Source organism: Gymnodraco acuticeps, unplaced genomic scaffold, assembly GCF_902827175.1.
Source record: "Gymnodraco acuticeps unplaced genomic scaffold, fGymAcu1.1, whole genome shotgun sequence".
NCBI classification, from domain to species: Eukaryota; Metazoa; Chordata; class Actinopteri; order Perciformes; family Bathydraconidae; genus Gymnodraco; species Gymnodraco acuticeps.
The window spans coordinates 84073-104158 of NW_022990856.1; the positions used below are offsets into that span (position 1 = coordinate 84073).

Below are 20086 nucleotides of genomic sequence, written 5' to 3' on the forward strand. Positions count from 1 at the left end.
GAAGAGATCTCTTCTTAGCTGAACATTTTGCACAGACACAAGTGGATTTTATTTAGCATTGGTCACATGCCCAATACGAGCATGCAACTTGTATTTTCGGACACACTTTTAATAAATGTAGCTAGTCTTTGAAATAATAGTAGTAAAAAAAGATCCAGTGAGTGGTGACATGTCAATATTCCCATTATGCATCATTGTCAAATTGAATTACCCAGATTCACAAAGTCAATTCAGAAATGTATTTCAAAGTCATTATTTAATAAGACAATGTACAAAAAATATCGGCGCTGATACAGCAGGCATTGTGGTAAGTGGTAGGTAGGAACAATTAACAAGTAACAATATTGTAAATTATACCAAGTTAAGGTACGTCGTGGGTTCTGTTGTTATTCAATTTGGTAAGAATATCCCTTATGCAATCTATCTAAATACAGATGATTTCTTTGTGTTGGAATCCAGAACCAATGTTTCTAAAATCTAATAGAATACTTAATAATTATTATTTCCAACATGGTTTTGAGGCTATCAGAGATGACACAGTGGTCAGTTATCTGTAATATCAGTGCTGATTTATATTAGAAAGGAAAAGCCCAATGTTTGGCACATTGTCACTGTTTTGTTTTTACCACCAAGGCAATGCATCGGTCATTTTTCTGGTTACTATTTCCACTGAAGACTGCTAAGGTAGTACTGTTCCTAACTGCAGTGGAAGGACAAAGCATGGTGAACTCTGTGTAAACTAAAGTGTCAAGACCAGGAAGTCGAGGGTATCTGTTAGAGGGAAGCTAAAATCTAAAGCAGAAAGAAATGTAAGGTTAAAGGGGAGTTGTAGTGTACCGGTTAAACTAACAGGCTGTAAGAAGGTGTCAGGGGCTGAGGAGGTTAGGGGTATCTGGCTCAGTGGTTTTACATGATCTGCCGGGGTCTTCCATAGCTCATCCCTTCCTGACTGGCTCCCTGGTTGGACCCCATCTGTAGGCCAATCACGTTTTTGCCCGCCTTCATCTGGTCATCTGAGAAGTCTCGCTTGTTCTCCTGGGCTTTCCTGCAACACGTCATTGAAAATGTTTCGGAGTTAATACAGCTATACAGCTAATGGTAATTGGTGTTGGTTAGATCATGCATATGACACTCACTTGAAAAACCAGTTAGCCTCTCCTTTGTATGTGCCTTCTTCCTTAGTGATGGCCAAGCTGCCCAGAGCTGACAGAGTCCTCTGCACCGCCGCCAGGTCCTTACCTGTCCACACACACATAATGGATAGGATTAACACTAAATGAAATGTTGATTCAGCTTCTCACGCCGTGTTTGTTTTTCCTTGTTTGCTTCCATGACAAACCCAGGATAAACAAGACTGAGAAAATTCTCCAAAGGTTCATGTGAATGGGGTGCTCGTTAACAACAGCAAAACTGAATCAAAACATCTGTTTACAAACGTCTAAACAACTTGTGAGGTATAATCAAATTCTCATGTGTTCAGTTTTGTGCTCACTAAGTCCAAACACTTGCATGTCTGCCATATCCCCTGCTACTTAAATCACTTCCAAATATACAGTCTCGCACGTGCAGTGTTAAATCATTTTAAGCACATATGCATGTGTTTGAGAAATATTGATCATAGGACTGGATAAGTGAGACTTGGATTAGACTGCATAGATTATTTATTTTGCTGACTGATATTGTTGACAGTTTAATTTAATTGATCAATACTTTTCTCTGTTTCTTGATTCCTTGTTCAATGTGGAAGCATGCGAGTGAAACTAAGTTGTCTTCAATCATTTGAGATAACAAGGGGTGAGTAATTGATATAAAGAAGAATTTGAACCCAAGCCAAGTCTTGTCGCCTGGCATTAAATGTTTTTCATTAACCGAGGAATTAAGACAATGAACCCCCTCTTACCTTCCCAAAGGTCCACGGTCTGGAACATGTCAGTCTTGGTGACGCCATACTTCTCGGAAGCGTTGAGGAACTGGGAGATCTGCTCCATCTGTTTGAAGGCTGCGGGTGAGCTCGCAATCTTCTTCACTGGCTTGTCCCCGGTGAACAGAGAGTTAATCAGTTCACTAAGAACCTGAGGAGAACAGATAGAGTGACACAGGGTACAAAAAGAGGTAGACAAATAAGGGAAAGATAGGAAGGAGAGGCATTAAAAACATGAACCATAAGAACTAAAAAAAACATCTATTAAACCGTTGTGTTGCACTCACACATCCATCTTTCAGCCAGGTCTGGAAGCCAGTTTTGCCGGCCTCTGGCTTCCCCACCCCGGAGCCACACTGACGGCTGATCCACTCCACCAGGATCTGCTCCAGCTCAGGGTCGTACTTGCTGTCGATCTTATCCTGAACCTGCCGGCTCAGGCCGAAGGATGGACCTTTGTTAGCCATGCCGACTCCCTGAGAGAGCGTGAAAAAGAGGAAAGGTGGAGGGAGATCGGAGAGCAAGCCAGTGTGGAGGAGATGAAGAGATGAAGTAAAGAAGAGTCAAAGAAAAAATAAATATTATCTCTGGACATAGTATGAAAGTAAATGAGAGGATCAGCATTTGGATTCATCTCCCATCATGACAACTAACGGCATCATACAGACAGATGTTGTGAACTTACTGTATTTGTGTGCGTCATTGCAGTTTTACTGTCTTTTAGTCCAAAAAGCTTTTGCAATATAAACAATAGCCAGCACTCACATTCAATTGCAATAACATTTGAAGGTAGCCTGTAAGCACAAACATGCACAGATGTAAAATAATAATAATAACCCTAACCCACACACAGATATCATTTTATAATGTACTGTAGTATACACTTATACATGACATGCATGTCAAAGCGTGTATTTAAGCATAAATGCCCAGCACCTATTTTAATCACCGCTCCCAGAACGTTTGCATTTACAGCGTTTTGTCTCCTAATACACACCATTTAGCCCATCAGGACCTGTGTCTGAGGCAAAGTGGTGTACAATGGGAGCACTATATCAGCCAGCTGATTTTGTTTTGCATATATTCTTATTTGTGCCTTAACAAACACACACTCACATACCACACACACACTCTCTCTAGCTCTCTCTTTGTCTCTGTTAACACAATAATTATTGCGAGCACTTTTTTTTTGTCTTATGCTTCTGTAAGCCTTTGGCCAAAAGCCAAGTGTAGCAAAGCCCAATGAACGTGCTGTCTGCACCACCCAACCTTTGTTGCCATCTTGATGTCAGGTCACTTCAACTTGTTCCTGAGGAGGTTAAAGTTCAAATGTCAAAGGTTAAACCCAGGAGCTGACTGGAAGACACTCATCTTGGATGGATAAGAGTGAACCCTTGCTGAGTCTTTTCTGTTGGTGTCAGGATGTTTCCAATCGGCCTAAACAGACTTTGCAAACAAATGACAATCTCGGCCAAGACTGGACTGATGTAGGACAAATATTTAAATTAAGAACTGTTCTCTCATATTGCCAGAATACAAACTCAACTGAAGAAAAATATGAATCATTGTTTTTGCTCAATGTCTTAATCATGCTCTTTATTCAGCATGTTGATATGTCACACCTGTCAGTATGACATTTAAAGATGGGTTTATGTCCACCAGCAGATGTATGTATACTTTTTTCCAAAACTGCAAATAGATATACTGCATGTGAGAGTTTGCATGCCAACGACATTAATGGATTCCTGCCCAGTGTTCGCTGAGCCTTACCACCAACCCTGTTTTAATATTCCTCACATTCCTTGTGGTGCTTTTCCAGGCCGCAAAAAACCAAACACACATGCTGGGCACCACGCTCACTTACACTCAACCGCTCAGAAGTTCAGATACATTATCTTCATCTGTCTGCCTTTAGCTCTGACTTGTACACACACACTCGTACCCCTTGCTTTTTCCCACTGACATGCGTCATTTTATAATCATTATTACAGAGTAATGTTTGTCTGGTATGCCGTTAACTTTTTGCCATTGGCTTGTAGTTCCTGGCCTTATAAACTTCTCTCTGGACCACAATTGGGAATAACACACACTACACTCTTTGTAGGGAAAAAAATAGAAGTTATGTCCACCACAATGTGCACTCAATGCCTTCTCGTGTCTTGAGAAGAGAAGAGAAGGGAAGAGAAGAAAATGGAAGAAAATAAATGAAATGAGGAGAGAAGAGACGAGAAGATTGTATTTCCCCTATAACTTATGTCCTGTGTGCAGTCAGTGTATGACAACCGTACAAACATCTCATAATATTTTAAGAGGTCAAGTCCGTGAGGGCCTCTATTTCTGGTATTCATGTGTATCTAGGGACCTGTTGTTATCCTTGGGACCCGGCCCAGGACCAATAACTCTGTCTGCTAAACAAGCTTCTGTGCTATCTGGCTGCTTCTCCTTGAACATTTAACTCACTGTTCACTTGGCATTTCATATAACCCTAACTATAACTGCTTTTTTGAATAGTCTACAGCCTGATCTATCAACTTTTCATACACTTTACACAATTATTAGGTCCTGCTAGAAGTCATACAAATATCCCTGCTGATGCTAATACTTCTTGTCATACAGCATCAACAGCAATCATTCTAAACAAATCTAACTTTCCGTGCATAAAAAGAAAGTCTGTACGATCATAAAGCAAATGCCGTGTTGTAGTACTTTTTGCAGTTTTAATCGATTAATACTTCTGATGTACCATTCTGAATTACGATAAAGTTAAAACCATGAATAATAACATTACAAAAAGCGAAAAGACTATAAAACAAAAAGGAACAAAAGCTAAATTAAGACAGCTTAAAATGCTTTATCCCACAAACATGACTTCATCTCCTCCGTCCTTCCATCCGTATATCTGTCTCAGCTGTGTTTCTGCTCTGTTTCTCTATCACCATGGTAAATCTGTCTAATGCCAGAACAGGAAACCAGTGTGAGGGCTGTGGCGACTGCGGCCGCCGGAGAGGACATGGCGTCATGCCGCCTCCCCTCCTCTTCAGTTAACTAGCTAACCACCACATGATGAATTGGTAGAGGTCAGAGTTTGTTATAAAGCAGCTGGATTCTTGGCTAAATGGAAAACAATGCATCAGTGTTAATGTATTTGCAGTCCTCTGGTTGAAGGATGCCCTTTCTGCAACTGACAAACTGAACATCCTTTTCTTACATGGCTATATAATGCTTTCCTTTCCAGACTTTTATGAGCATTGAAAGCATTTTCTGAAATTGCTGACCCTTTATGATTCGGAACATTCTGACAGACTTTAGATCTGCTGTGTGTCTGAGCTGATGTTTTTCTCCTGACTCTGAAAAGAGTGCTTTAAGCAGATGTGGTTAGTTCCTGGTCGTTTAAACCATTATGTTCTGCTGTGTTTATGTGCTGCAACCTGATTGGCAGAGGAGATAGTGTTATCTGCTGCTTAGAAGCTGAACTGCCCCCTGGGACGTCCTGCACGTTACTGCTGGACTGGTTTGACTGGAATCACTGGGTGTGCTGCCATCCTTACCAGTAAGTCTTTATCCATACAAGTCCCCATGAACACAAAGTGAAAGTTTGGAGTTTACATGTCTTGAGTTGAGATACTGTATTTCTGTGTGACTGATTATAAAATATGTAGTTAATAGATGCATCTCTGTGCTCAGTATGCAGTTACCTTTCATGCCTTGTGGATTCACAGGCCTCCAAAGCCTGTGCATGGATGTGTGGGAGTATCATTTGCTTGTACAAATAAAAAGTATGTGCACTGCATGCAGAGATATGCATCGCTGTCTGGCTCACCTCTCTGCTTCTCCTCCCCTCACATCCAAATCATATTTAGGAGACATGGTGGCAATGACACAATCAGGGTTTTTGTGTTATTGTGACAATCCCAGTATTTTAAAAGATGATTATTATGAAACTTAACAAGAGAACAGTACTTGATTGATCCTATGAAACCAACTCAATAAATACATTTGAGGAACTTGAGGAAAATTCAAACAGAAATATCTTAAACAATTTTCACAACCAAAATCTGCAGCATGAATTTCAAAGTCAAGGTATTTACACATTGATCTTTGGATGTCTACAATGCCCTTCTTTTTTTAAATGATCTTACATATAAAACACAGAAGACAAAGGACACGCATATTTAGGATAAATAACTAGATAGTCCTCAAAACTACCGACTAAAAAATAGAGCGATGGCCTCTTCCCATTTGCCATCTTCTCAAACTAACTGTCCCAAATCCAGTTCAAGAGCTTTTTGGAGGAATAAAATAAAAGTATACTCACTGTGTGAAGGAATAGGTCAGTTGTCTGCTGGCTACTAGTGCAGCGTGTTGGGACGAGTGAGGATGCTTGACTGAGTGTTTGTATATGCGTCGTAGGGACCTCCCTCTCAAAAATGACGGCTTAAAAGGAGCAGATGAGGAAAGATGACTTCACTAGTCTACCAAGAGAGGGAGGGAGGGTGGGAGGGAGGGAGGGAGGGAGGGAGGAGGAGGTAGTGAACGTGAAGGAGAAATAGGAGGGAGTGAGGGTGAGGAAAAAAAGGAAACTTAATCCTTAAAAGGGCATGGCCTTTCAGCAGCTCCCTCTCTCTGTCTGTGCGTCTCCTCCCCTCACGTCTGGTTAAAAAGCCCAGCCTTATTTGGGTAGAGCTGTTCCATGTAGATCAGAGACAGCAGCCAGGCGTTGGTTTGGTCAGCAGGAATTCTCCAAATACTTTTGCCACATCCCTCCTCTGTCAAAGTTGTAGCAAGATGGTGAGGTGGAGGATTGAGGCTGATGGGAAGGGAGAAAGGGAGGAGTAGAGACGGAGAGAGAAGTAATAGGACTTTACAAAAAAAGTACAAGGACTTTACAAAAAACGAGGACAAGGATGTGGACAAAAGAATGAAGGCGTTGGTCCTATCCCACTGTAAGGAAGGAATTATGTAAAATATGACTTTGTGTTTAGAGATGTTTGCATACCAATGGAAGATAATAGGAGAGGAGATGGGAGAACGAAGGAGAAAAGAAGATGAAGACTAAGGAGAGGAAAGGAAATGAGAAGGAGAAGATGAAACACGAGAGGAGCGAATGAACCAATGAAAGGAAGAGAGAGAAGGATAGGAGAGGAGACTGATGGGTTAAGGAAAAAAAGAACTCTGTAGACAAAAGGGATGTAAAGGGGAGAAAGAAGGGAGAGAGGAGAGGAGACGAAGGGGGTGAGAAAGATGGGAGTGAGGAGGAAATTGTCATCATAATTCAGGCAGAGAACTCCTTGTAAGTCCTGGACCTCCACCTTTTGTGTGTGTGTGTGTGTGTGTGTGTGTGTGTGTGTGTGTGTGTGTGTGTGTGTGTGTGTGTGTGTGTGTGTGTGTGTGTGTGTGTGTGTGTGTGTGTGTGTGTGTGTGTATATACCACGCCACCACCACTTATGACATTTTTGTTCCATACCAGTCACTTTTGGGCAGTCCTGTTTGAATGAGAGAGGTGTTGATCATATGCTCATAGATGCAGTTGGCTTCACTCCTTTAGTGGAAAGCTAGAAGCTGAATTGATCGCTCTCAGGAGGACAACATTGTATGTAACAACTGTTATTTAAACACTCACTTTTTAGCACACAAACACAAACCAATCTGTAATACTGGCCATTTCATTTAATTTCAAACCTTTATTTATCCAGGTGTATCCCATTGAGATCATTGATCTCTTTTTCAAGGGAGACCTGCTCAAGTAGGTTCTACATAAATCATAAAAACATAAACAGAACAACAAAAAGGACATCATACAGCATCATTACAGGGATTACAATTTACAATATCTATCCACATGAGCAGGTACCAACAGCTTCCGATTGAGTAGCATCCAACCGAGCTTTAAAAACATTTAGTGGCACCAGATTGCTCAGTTTCCATTTCAATTGCAGACTATTCCAAGACAGAGGAGCTGCGCAACTAAAAGCTATCTTCCCTAAGACAGTCCTAGCAGTTGGCACATTTAATAAAACCACAGCATTTGATCTCAGGCAGTAGCCACTTACAATTCACCGTGAGATCAGGGAGCAGATATAAGATGGAAGTTTCCCTAACATGGCTTTGTATATAAAAATGTACCAGTGACTGAGCCTCCGTACAGTTAGTGAAAGTAAACCTGCCCTTGCATACAGGGTACAGTGATGGGTTAATGCTTTACAGTTTGTCACAAATCTCAGTGCACTGTGATACGCAGCATCTAACTTGACCAGGCAATTGGCAGGTGCATTCATATAAATCAAATCACCATAGTCCACCACAGGTAAAAAGGTCACAGTGATACACATCCTTATTCCTTTGTGATATTAAAAAAACAACCTGGCCAAAACCACAAAATGTTTAGCTTGTTTTGTTTCTGTGATATCCCATATGGCTGAGGTCATCTTATTAAATCCTGCTTTAATAAAGTAAATTATACAAAATAATAAGGAAGAATTTGGTACTCATTATATGTTTTCCAATTATGCAACTGATTTGCTCTAGATAACAAACACAGGAAATTATATTCTTCCTGGATTATGTTTTATACTAACATAATGAAATGTTCTTCCAGTCCGACAAAACATTTTAATATTTAACATAAGTTAAATGTTCATCGATCGATTTCATTTGTATTATTATTCCAAATTATTAAACCTCAAAGCTTATGTTTAGGCCTCCATAACGTTTGGTTGGGGAAAGATGTTGGTCATGAAAACAAGTCACAGTGTCTTCAAGTAACTTTGATCACATCATTTTTCTTAAGTGATATCAATACTGTACTTAAAAGTGTGTAATACTTTAGGATATGAACAATGGATCTCTTTAAATTGTTATTGATTTTTTGTGTTTTTCCTGGTGAATGAAAGTGTTGTTCACAACCAAACACCTTACAAAGCATTCAACAGTTTGACTGAGTAATGGTTTATTCGTGAGCATATATTTAAATAGTTAGGGAACAATTATATTATTAATGTCAAAGGCCTTTTATTGCTGATCCAGCTAGTCAGACCATGATATGTGTTAGAGCTAACATTCATTTTATTGCCACTATAAATAGAAAGCAAAACTGAAATAGTTCATCATAATTGGGACGACCCCTCCTTTTACATGTTGGTGCTTTACCACTCACATAGTTGTCAGTCAAAATATAAGGTTACAGTCAGCAGGTGGTTATCTTAGCATAAAGACTGGAACAAGATAATAACACAATCCACCACCTAGGCTCAGGCTCACCTGGCCATAGCTATTTATTTACATAACGGACAGATATGGGAAGTATCAATCATCTTACTCTGAGCAAGAGAGCATGGACCCACAAGCCAGTGCTTCCTCACACCTCAGAAGATTCCTACAGAAATGACTGGCATGTCTTAACTCTCATAGTGTGTGTGCCTGTGTGTGTGCAGCATGTGTGTGAGCTACATCATGTGTTTATCCAACTGAAGGAATTTACTTGGTCTGGCATGTGGTTCCATTAAAGGCGTTTGTTTACAGTGTTTCGCGATATTGTCATGTAGGTCAAACGCTAGCAGAAGCGTTATGACTCTATTATCATTCCCTAATTTTGTCAAAGTCTTGACTGCTACCGATTTCCATTCATGGCCCCTGTCTCTCTCTCAAATGAACCCCCCTCTCTCTCTTTCTCTCTCCTCCGCTCCAATGAGGAGGCTCCGTTCGCGTCACAGGTCATCCTCTTCTCTCTCTCTTCCTCTCTCTCTCTCTCTCTCTCTCTCTCTCTCTCTCTCTCTCTCTCTCTCTCTCTCTCTCTCTCTCTCTCTCTCTCGATTAGTTCAATTCAATTTGGAATGGATGTTTATTTTATTTTCAGTGAAACTTCATTATTCAGCAATATGTAATTTAACTTTTGCAATAATGTGACTTAAACTGATAAACCAAATAGATAGATCAATAAGAAATTTGAAAATAAAATAACATCACGCTTCAAATAAACTTTTATTATTTCCAAATCAAAACAAAGTCACACTTCTTCTGCACACAGAATTATATTGTAGTGTTGGTTATTGCCAGGCATTCTCAGATATATTTTTTAATGGATTCAAACATTTCTCTTTTCATGCTATCATAAATCTTAAATGCCTAAATACAAATGCACACATCAAAGTGTGAACGTCTTTTCCTGTTCACCTAAAATGTTCTAATTTAAGGTCCAGGAGTCTGACATAATGTAATATTCATACATATCAATGTAAGGGTTGGTGTGGGGGTACAGCATGTAACCAGTAAAGATATTTTCTGCGAGGAATTTACAGAGCTTTCTCCCGGACATCAGCTCAATGTACACCTGATCACCTCTCTGCAGCTCCAGCACCACGTTCTGAAAGTATACACAATACAAAGATTAACAAAGCCAGTGCAAAATCTTGATGTATTATTGTAATATTTGATCACCCGTTATTGCTTCTCTCTTTTTCACTTCTTACCTGGTTAGCATTGTCCTCAGAGTCTTGTCGATTGTTCTCCCACACGCCGACTATCCGTTCTCCATTCTTCATCAGTTGTACCTAAAGACACAACGAAACATTAAAGGTCCCCTACTATACTGTTTTTCATCAATATATTATAGGTCTCAGTTATATACAAAACATGTCTCTGAAGTGTTTGGCTTGAAATACCCAACAGATCATGGCAGCATCCCATAATCCCCTCTGTTTCAGCCCCAAGTGCTGATTCTGTGTCTGTTACTTTAGATGAAAATAAGGAGCCCCTCCCCACGCCCCTCTGCGAGATATTTGGTTAAAAAGAACACAATGGTGCTCTAGGAGGAGATTCAGGTGATAAGGTGGGGGGGGTTACCTTGGTTGGTGATTGGCTAATGGTTACACAAGCCAAAACATCGTTATGACATCATAAAGTGGGCAAAATCTGATCAGCTCATTTTCAGACAGGTTTTTATAGAAATGGATCAGGACAAAAAGTGAGCGAATCTTTTTTCTGAAACTTTCAGAATCTCTTTGCACATGTTGATGTATAAAAGACATGAAGAAGAGGGGACACATGTTGATGTATAAAAGACATGAAAAAGTGGATTTTGCACAATAGGTGACCTTTAAGTTACAAATGACTTGCTGCTGCTTTTTGAGTAAATCAGCAGAAGTTGTTCAGAAATCCTGTATTTGTTCAATCGTTTGTGTTGGGCTTACTTGATAGTACAGACGCCCATTCTCTTGAGAGAAGACTGAGAAGGAGAAGACGTAAACACCAGCAGAAGGGGCCGTGAAGACACCTGGAGACGGAGGAAAATAGTTGGTGTAACTGCAATTATGAATGCTTTACACACTTTCATTGAGAATGATATAGTGAACGCCTTCATGTGTGTATGCATGTGATTCCTACCCAAGGCAGGGTTGTATCCATTGTTATGGTTAAGAGTGACATGGTTGTATGGGATTGGCACGTTAGTATTGAAAGGACCAAAGCAGGCGTCACTAGATCCAGGAGCAGTTGAAAAGGCAATATTTGAAGCTTTGAAAGCAACCCGGACGCCACCTGGGAGTAACAGAGAGAGATGTATTGTATTGAACAACAAAGTGTACACATAAGATTTTTGAAGCATACTTTCTGTGGATATGTTGGTCTAAATGTACCATCCATCAGTGAATGTGTGTTCACCTGTGAGCTCTTTTACTCTGTATTTCAGTGCACTGATATTGAACCACAAATGTTTAGTCCTCATGAAGCTGTCATCTTCTAGTTGAAACATGTCTTTGGTAGCACAGCAGCAGCCACGCTGGTGTTCAAAGGCACATTTGCAGTCCCATGTGTTACAGTCCAGAGGTTTGTCCAAGTTGACTGGAATAAGAAGGAGGAATGGTCAGGGAAAAAAAACTAAAACCAGAATAGTTTATGTGAGGGAGACGTTCAAAATGGAGGGATAGAGGGGTCAGTTTTAACCAGGAAGTTCTCTGTCGACTTTATCTGACTTATAAAACAGAAGACAAAACATGTTAGGGTTGCAAAGCATTCAAAATAGATGAACAGCTGACATGATGATATATATCCATGACATCATTTAACTATGTGGATCAGTTCTAGATTATAAAATAATCCTTTAACCAAATGATTTAAAGGTCTCAATAGACTTGTGGTTTAAGAAAATGTATGATGAAAGATGTCAGGTATGATTTGCTGTCGATGGTCATTTGTTGTATTGACAGGTAAAATAAGACTTTCTTCTACACGCTCCTTTCCAGCATGGGCTCTATAAACTGCTCTAAGTGTACATGTTTTTTTAAAGTGGAACAAAATAAACAATAAGATTATTGGCAGCTTACGTGCAGCCTCTTTCAGTGTTTCAGCTACGGTCAGAGCCTCTGCAGGACCACTGAGACACAGCGGCCCCAACAGGAACAAAACGGGTAAAACAACCATCTGAAATAAAAAAAGAATTATTCAGTATTGGATCAGTCATGGATTCACCCAGAGCAGACAGGCTTTCAAATCAAATATTTTTTTCAACTTCAACCAGTTCATCAACCATTGTTTATATTTTTTAATTGGAATTATGACGTTCTATGTGAGGAAATAAAAGCAGCCCTATGTGTAAATAAGAGCAGCCATTTCTACTTAAAGACTAGCACGGTTTTTTATCTGTTTGACCTTCAAAACACCAAATGAATGCTTACTAGGAAAACAAATCTATTCTGAACAAGCCAAATAGTTACGCCTTAAACTTTGTGTACATTTGCTTTTCACATTTTTTTTATTGTGATCAGAAATAGGCTCACACTATTATGGATATTGATATACAATGACCCAAAAGTGACTGGAAGTATAGCTTGAAATAGTAACCCCAGTGCTTACTATATGAATGGTGATTTGATGTATTTAGACTAACAATAACTGAGATGACATACAAACTCCATATGTGTTAATATATACATCTCAAACCTGTACATCCACCACCCTTCATCATACTTTTTTTTATTCAATTGTTGGTATAGTAATTGGTGGTTGACAGCCATGTAGACAAATGTGTTTCTCTTTCAAACAATGCCTTTAGAAAGCCTTAAATAAGTATAGAAATATAACACTTACTTTTTTTTTTTCCTTCCTCTTCTTGGTCAAGTTCTTGTGAGTTTGTCAAACTGACAGTTAGGGTTTAAAGCAGGGGATGGTTTTAGCTTCTTATTGATGCACAGCAGGTGAACCTCCCCTTGAGAAGGTTAATTACGCCTCCTCACATGCACACACACACACACACACACACACACACACACACACACACACACACACACACACACACACACACACACACACACACACACACACACACACACACACACACAACACACACACACACACACACACACACACACACACACACACCACACACACACACACACCTACAAACTTACACACTCATCCACACGCAGGTTTCAAAGCCAGACACTAATACTTACACCAAGAGGACCCGTAATATTGCACAACAATAGTTTTTATTTCACTGGAAAATTGAGAATTGATCCTGTTGCTCCCTTCAGCACACTGTGGTTGGACCATAATAGCCCTTATTAGGACATCAGTTTCAGATTACCAGCCTCTTAGAGGACAACAGTGTCTCAGAAAGGCTGATATATGGATAACATTGTCCCCGGAAATATAATGGCCTAAAAGCCAGAAAACAAAAGAAGCTGAAACTGTATTATTATTTTATCGATAAAAGCCTAAATCGGAGAACAACGTGCAGCGTCACCTGGTTCTCATGCCGAGATAACAGGAAGATAGTAGTGATACTCTGTGTTCCCATTATGACCTTCCCTTGGGTTATTGTTGGTAACCCAGATGTATTGATGATGTTTTTTTTGTGGTTTGAGATATGCGATAGTTATCCTGGCTAAATAAGACGTATTCTTTTGAATTAAATTATCTTGATCTAGGAGCAATATTTATACAATAATAAGACATAAAGCCATTTTATGAACAGCCAGGTGTTGCCATCTTTTATCTGGTCTTTGATGGATTCAAAGAATCTCAATACCTGAAAGAAATACAAGCTGCTTTTGGAAAAAAATGTACAGGTAAAGAAGCTGATTGTTTCATGATATAGGGATTTTCGATAATGGGGCTTTGGTTCTTCTAAATTATTTTTTTTGTTGACATTTTTAGCTGTTTGCAGCATGCCTAAGTTGTGTCACCATATCAATCTCTCTTACATTCTTACACATACATTGATGGTGCTTATTAACAAACGTTTACATCTTTGCCATGTCATGGGGAACATGTTAACATGTGAGAAGCATGAAGTGAAATATGTGGTATTCATCTAATCTGTGTCAAAACAATTGAACTAAAAATATTTCAGTCACATGACATGATCTTGACCAGCAGATGGAGTTTGACATTTTAATTGTTCAATTAGAAAAATCTTTACAGAAAGGTTTACGCATTGGCATTTTTATTTGGAAACCTCAAAATATGGCATCAATCCTAAATATGGCTAAACATTCCGTTGTTTTTCTCTTGTTTAGAATTTGTTTTAGAATTACAGGAATATTTTAAAATGTATGATGAATAATTGACAAAACATATTTTTTTTTTTTTGTATCACAAAACTGCTTGTGTTTGTATGTGCATGTGTCACGGGTGATTTATGTTGGACCCCTTACTCCCCTTTTTGTTAACTGCCGCCGTAGTAAGCCAAGCCCTGTCCGTTTCCACAAAGTGGGTATTTTATTCAAATGTATTGTGTTTTTAGATATTTTGTATGTTATAAATAAAACTGTATGCTGACCCTTAAAACTGTCTCTGCCCGTGGTGTAAAACGAACCTGATTGTCCTTAGCAGTATTAGACCTAGTCTTTATAATTTCCTGGGGGCGAAACTCCCCCAGGTGGCGTTGTCCGCAACCGACTTTAAACACCTACCCTCACCACTCCGCCACACATGCTTGTCTTTATATTTGTAGAGCTTGACATTCAGCAGTCTGTCACATTACTATACACAGTTATTTATCAATACACTTTTTTCAAAGCCTTAGTTTGTCATTTTCAATATCGCTGTTGATCATCTTCTAGACCTATTAGATAACAGGGTGTTTCCGTGTTGACAGTAAACTTGTCTTAGCAACAGGAGCTGTATTGTTTGTGTCTGATCTCCACTGACCTGGTTCTTCACATTGTTTTACCTTCTACAAGGAGGTCAAGGTGTATCATGTGTTCTCATGTCCGTTTTACACTTTCAAAACAGTCCTTTAGATGATTCATTTTTCATGTTATAAAAATGGGTAATTTTACACCCTGACCTCAGAGCTTTGAATTACTTTATAATAGTGAACATAAAAGAGTTGATCATCTTTCTGAGATTGTTTGATAGCGACATGAAATTCAGCTTCATTTAATTTTCCTGGGGTTTGAGCTTTTCATAAAAGGAACATAACCTACAAAATGTCATTGCAAATGTCACTTTTTTAATGAACTTATTAACACACAATTTGTAAAAAAGTAAAAACCAAACTGGGTTTGCACCTGAAGCTGACAATATAGAAAAGATCATAAAGTAAGTGAGTACACTAAATAGGGCAAAACTGTCCTATATTTCATATCAGCTATGCATAAGGAAATAATCATTTATTGTGTTTGCCAAAAGGTTATTTGCAGATAAAGTCATGTTATCCAACATAGTATTCTTTTTGACCCTATACTTCCTGAACAAATGATTGGAAAATGTCTAAATGTCTAGTAAAAGGAATCCAAGAAAAATGTATTTGGGATTTGATAGGCCATTGTTTTCTAAAACTGTCAACATCAATAACAAATTCAGAGCACAAATCGATTCCCCTATTTGTGAGGTGAATTTGTAAGCTAATTATTCACATTTGAAATACTCTTAAAAAAGCACTTTTGTTTGCACTAGAATGCCACTATTGCGTTGTTGTTGTTGTTGTTGTTGTTGTTGTTGTTGGGTCATTACAGTTGCTATGATCAAAATTATGATATAAGCAATAGATTACATGCCTACTTTTATGTAGGAGAGGAAGCTGGCAACCCATAAAGAAGTATCATCTGACTGCAGTTTCTCACTAACAGTATCTAACCCTTTTATCATCTTTTAGCTCAATGTTTTGGTTATTTTTTGTTCCAAAGTTGATGTTTATTTCTGCAAAATGTTAGAGATGTTTGCCACATACTCAGCTCATAACAGAACACAGACACAGTTAGAAAAGAGCAAATATTGATGGCCGAATGCCTGAACAATAATCGCTGTTTTTGTTGCTGCTGTGTACATTCCTCCTGATGCCAATTAAAACAATGCACCATAGGAACTCACTGCTGTTTTTGTTTACTTGTGTAACATATAATGACTAAAACTGCTATTTGCTGTTCAAGCTTCAAAGAAAATAAATTGACACCTTCAAATTCACACCTCCAAATGCAAGCTAATTTTGCTGGATAATGAATGTGTTTGTGTAAGATTAGAATTATGAAAAATGAACTTAAAAAGTAAAGAAAGCACAATATTTAGTAGCAATTCAGATCAGATTTTATTAATCTCCTTCTGCAGCCACAAAAGGCTACATACAAGTTTTTTCCACGTGTAATACCTTTTCAATAATCAACCCTGTTGCTGAATTCTTCAACATAAACACAGCAGTATCCCCAAAATATATGAAACTCATTTTAGTTTTTTAAAAAGATCTTATATCTACGCTGTACCTCAGTTCTATGTGTTGTGTTGTTGTAACTTAAAATCAGCTGCTGTCTAGAGCAGGGGTGTCCAAACTACAGCCTGGGGGCCATTTTGAATCGGCCCTCACTCAGCAAATTAAAAAGTATAATGACTTATATTGTACTTCTTAATGTATAATGTAAGTATATTACACAGTATTCATGTGTTAATAGTCCCAATTTTATAATAAATGCAGTCAATTAAAGTTGAAAACAAGAAAAAAGCCCAATAACAAATGTACATAACAATCTTGAAATATACCCTTCCTATTTCCTCTCATTATAAGCAATCTGAAGCTTCTTTTTTAAGGAATGAGCTGCCAACAAAATAAATGAAAACCCTCTGGTGAGCTGTTTTTTTCTTAAAGCATTTTCAAGTATCAAGAATAATTTACCTACATTGGATTGACTTTTCCAACTTATAACTTAACTTATGAGGCAAAATACCTCTAGTGAGTTGCCCAGCGCTTCGTATATATATTTCTGTATGTGGCCCTCGGTGAAAAAGGTTTGGACACCCCTGCTCTAGAGAATTGATGAGTTGGAGAACCTTATATGTGACTTGGTTGCCCAATCACAATAGACCCAAACATCATACTCATCAGAAGACCTCACAACATGTGTTTTTTTCCAAAACAGCATCATTACAATATAATGCCAAAGCATCTGTTATATGATTACGTGACCTTAGGATACCATTTGTTAAAGCTTTAATACCAGAATGTAAATCACAGTTGCTAGTATTTTTGAATGTAGTGAACATGTGGCATACATTTGTATTACTACTTATTACAAATTACTACTAAATGTTAAATTACATATCTAGATGTGCTGTATGTGTCCTTTTGTGATCTACACTTTATAAAATATTCTATTTCACCTGGGTGGTTATAATGACTTTCAAATGAATACCCCCTCGGGTCATTATGATTCATGTATGTGTTATTAGTTACAATTTTAATTTTATATACAAGATAGGTCAGTTCCATACACAATGGTAAAAGTGAATTAAGAAAAGCAAAGTAAGGGCAATTTTTTGTACAATTGTGTCAACATTCACAGTTTGAATACAATCCACCACACAATGCCATCTTCTTTGATTATTTGATTTATTTTCTTGTCGTTTTACAGGTACATGAGTGTTAAGTTGATTTCTCCAAATCGTATCAAGATTGAATTACAGCAAGCAAAAGGTAAGCAGTTGCAGAATGAAGACACTCACATTACAATGGTCGAAATCCGATGTGACAGATATAAACATGTGCTCAACAGATTGACATGTGCTCAACAGATTGACATGAGGGCTACAAGGCACCACACAAACATACTTCTTCTAGCAGACGTTAACCTTGTCAGTAGGGCAAGAGTTGGTAAGTAAGTATGTGCACTAGGCCTACTGTTCAGTAGGATAAAGCAGGAAAACGCTGAAAGTGTTATAGTGGTTACCGTCGTCACAGAGGAAACATCCTCTGGGCAGTTTGACAGCCACCACGTCCCCAGCATTCAGTTGACGGGCCACAACTATACTGGCACTGTCCTCTTGGTCTCTTGTATTTTTATCTTTGGATCCTGCAACTACCTGGTTGTTAACCTGCAGACTGGCACAGGCGGCCAAGGGGTTACCAGGAGCCCCGGAGTCACTGTAGACGGTGACGGCCAGACTGTAGACACCAGGGTGAAGAACAGTGAAGATACCGGTCTCCGTACTGTAGCCATCACCCAGATTGATGAAGACGTGTTTGTAAGGGATGATTTTTTCGATTGAGAACTTGCCAAAACACATAAAGTGATCGGTATCTAACAGAGCAACAGAGACGGCAACGCGGCCGGCTGTAAATGCAAAGGAGAATTGAAAGTTAGAAAAAGTAAATCATTGAGTTTTCTGTATCATGAAGAAAAGTCTTAAGTGTGTGTGACCCACCTTCAATACTGTTGAGACTTTTCACTGTTTGTACGTATTCCTGCTCCAACTCACTCAGCTTTTCATCAAAGTGCATCTTCAGCCTGTTTACCTCTTTCAGCATCACACAGCAGTTGCACGATCCTTTGTCGATGGAACACACTGAAGACAAACACACAACAATACACTTGCAGATAAACATACTGTATGCAGACACCTGATTATGCACCCACAGTTCCAAGCACCATTACTGTACCTTCGTTTGGGTTCACAGGCCCTGCTGTTGAATTTGAGGTGTCCCATTTAAAGGAAGGAACAGCTAGGGATGCTTGAAGCAGACACAGCAGTAAGATAGCTGGAGGGAAAAAGCATATGCATGTAGTAATATACCCAGACGTTCTTTAGGTTGTATATATGAACCTTAACTTCCTCTAAACATGTCTTACCTCTCATGTTGACAGCTTTAGAAGGATGGAAGATGTGATAGACTGATCAGTAGAGGAGGTATCATGGATATATATTTTTTATCAGAGCCCCTCCCTGGTTGTAAGTTTCATTCCTCCTCTTCTGTCAGCGCTCCTCCTTTTTTTATGCTTGTGTTTTTTTATTCGTCTGCCCTATTTGTCTTTATATGTTCAATCGTCACCACTATCATTTTCTCAATCAACACCCTGCAGGGTTTTGTGTGGATGGTCACAGGTATCACCTGTCATCTGAAAAGAGGAGTTTGTATTACCTCTTTGACATTGCTGCATAATATTTAACTTTATTTCTTTTAATGCACACACACACACACACACACACACACACACACACACACACACACACACACACACACACACACACACACACACACACACACACACACACACACACACACACACACAGACACACACACACACACACACACACACACACACACACACACACACACACACACACACACACACACACACACATACACACACACACACACACACACACACACACACACACACACCACACACACACACACACACACACACACACACACACACACACCTTGACTCAAACGTAAGCCCCCTTTCCAAGCCCAAAGGAACCTTCTTAGGACATTCTGCCACTAACACCATCACCTTATTTTAATGTATCATTTTACTAATAAAACTGTATTAGGTTAGTAGTTAGTACTATTTAAACTTAATATTATTGCTTTCAACTAACCACAAATAGTGATGTGAAATCTGTTGACATAATGCATTTCAACGTTTCAGATTTTTCAGTGTACGAATTGTATGTTGTATTGTTTATGGTGAGTGTTTTTTATGTTTACCAGTGCCAAAGACACATTATATGTACATGTAATGTACCACAAAGGTATTCTGAATCTGCATCTGAATCTAGATATATTACTCTGTTAACCAAGATGATTTGTTGAACAAGGAGAAGAAGAAGAATGGCTTTTTTAAGTAATGTGTGCACTGTTCTGCGCATAATGATTGTTTTTGGGCACCAGATCATATCGATGTTTGATATAATGAAAACAGTATTTTCAGTATGACTGTGAAAAATAAACAT

The 20086-nt window shown here is 38.8% G+C and overlaps 1 protein-coding gene across 3 annotated transcripts; it reads right to left on the minus strand.

Annotated features, from left to right (window-relative positions):
• Window positions 1-237: 237 nt before the first annotated feature.
• On the minus strand, window positions 238-6411 carry tagln (transgelin). Of its 3 annotated transcripts, XM_034233191.1 has the most exons (6): window positions 6237-6349; window positions 3191-3230; window positions 2209-2397; window positions 1901-2072; window positions 1137-1239; window positions 238-1045 (listed from the first exon to the last, which is right to left on the minus strand). In XM_034233191.1, the coding sequence occupies exons 2-6, from the start codon at window positions 3200-3202 to the stop codon at window positions 907-909; spliced, it is 615 nt and encodes a 204-aa protein (XP_034089082.1). In that variant the 5' UTR covers window positions 3203-3230; window positions 6237-6349; the 3' UTR covers window positions 238-906. The 3 variants fall into 3 exon arrangements, with proteins under 3 accessions (XP_034089082.1, XP_034089083.1, XP_034089084.1); XM_034233192.1 differs by lacking the exon at window positions 3191-3230 and having other exon boundaries at window positions 6237-6411; XM_034233193.1 differs by lacking the exon at window positions 3191-3230 and having other exon boundaries at window positions 2209-2447; window positions 6237-6359.
• Between the last annotated feature and the right edge of the window lie 13675 nt (window positions 6412-20086).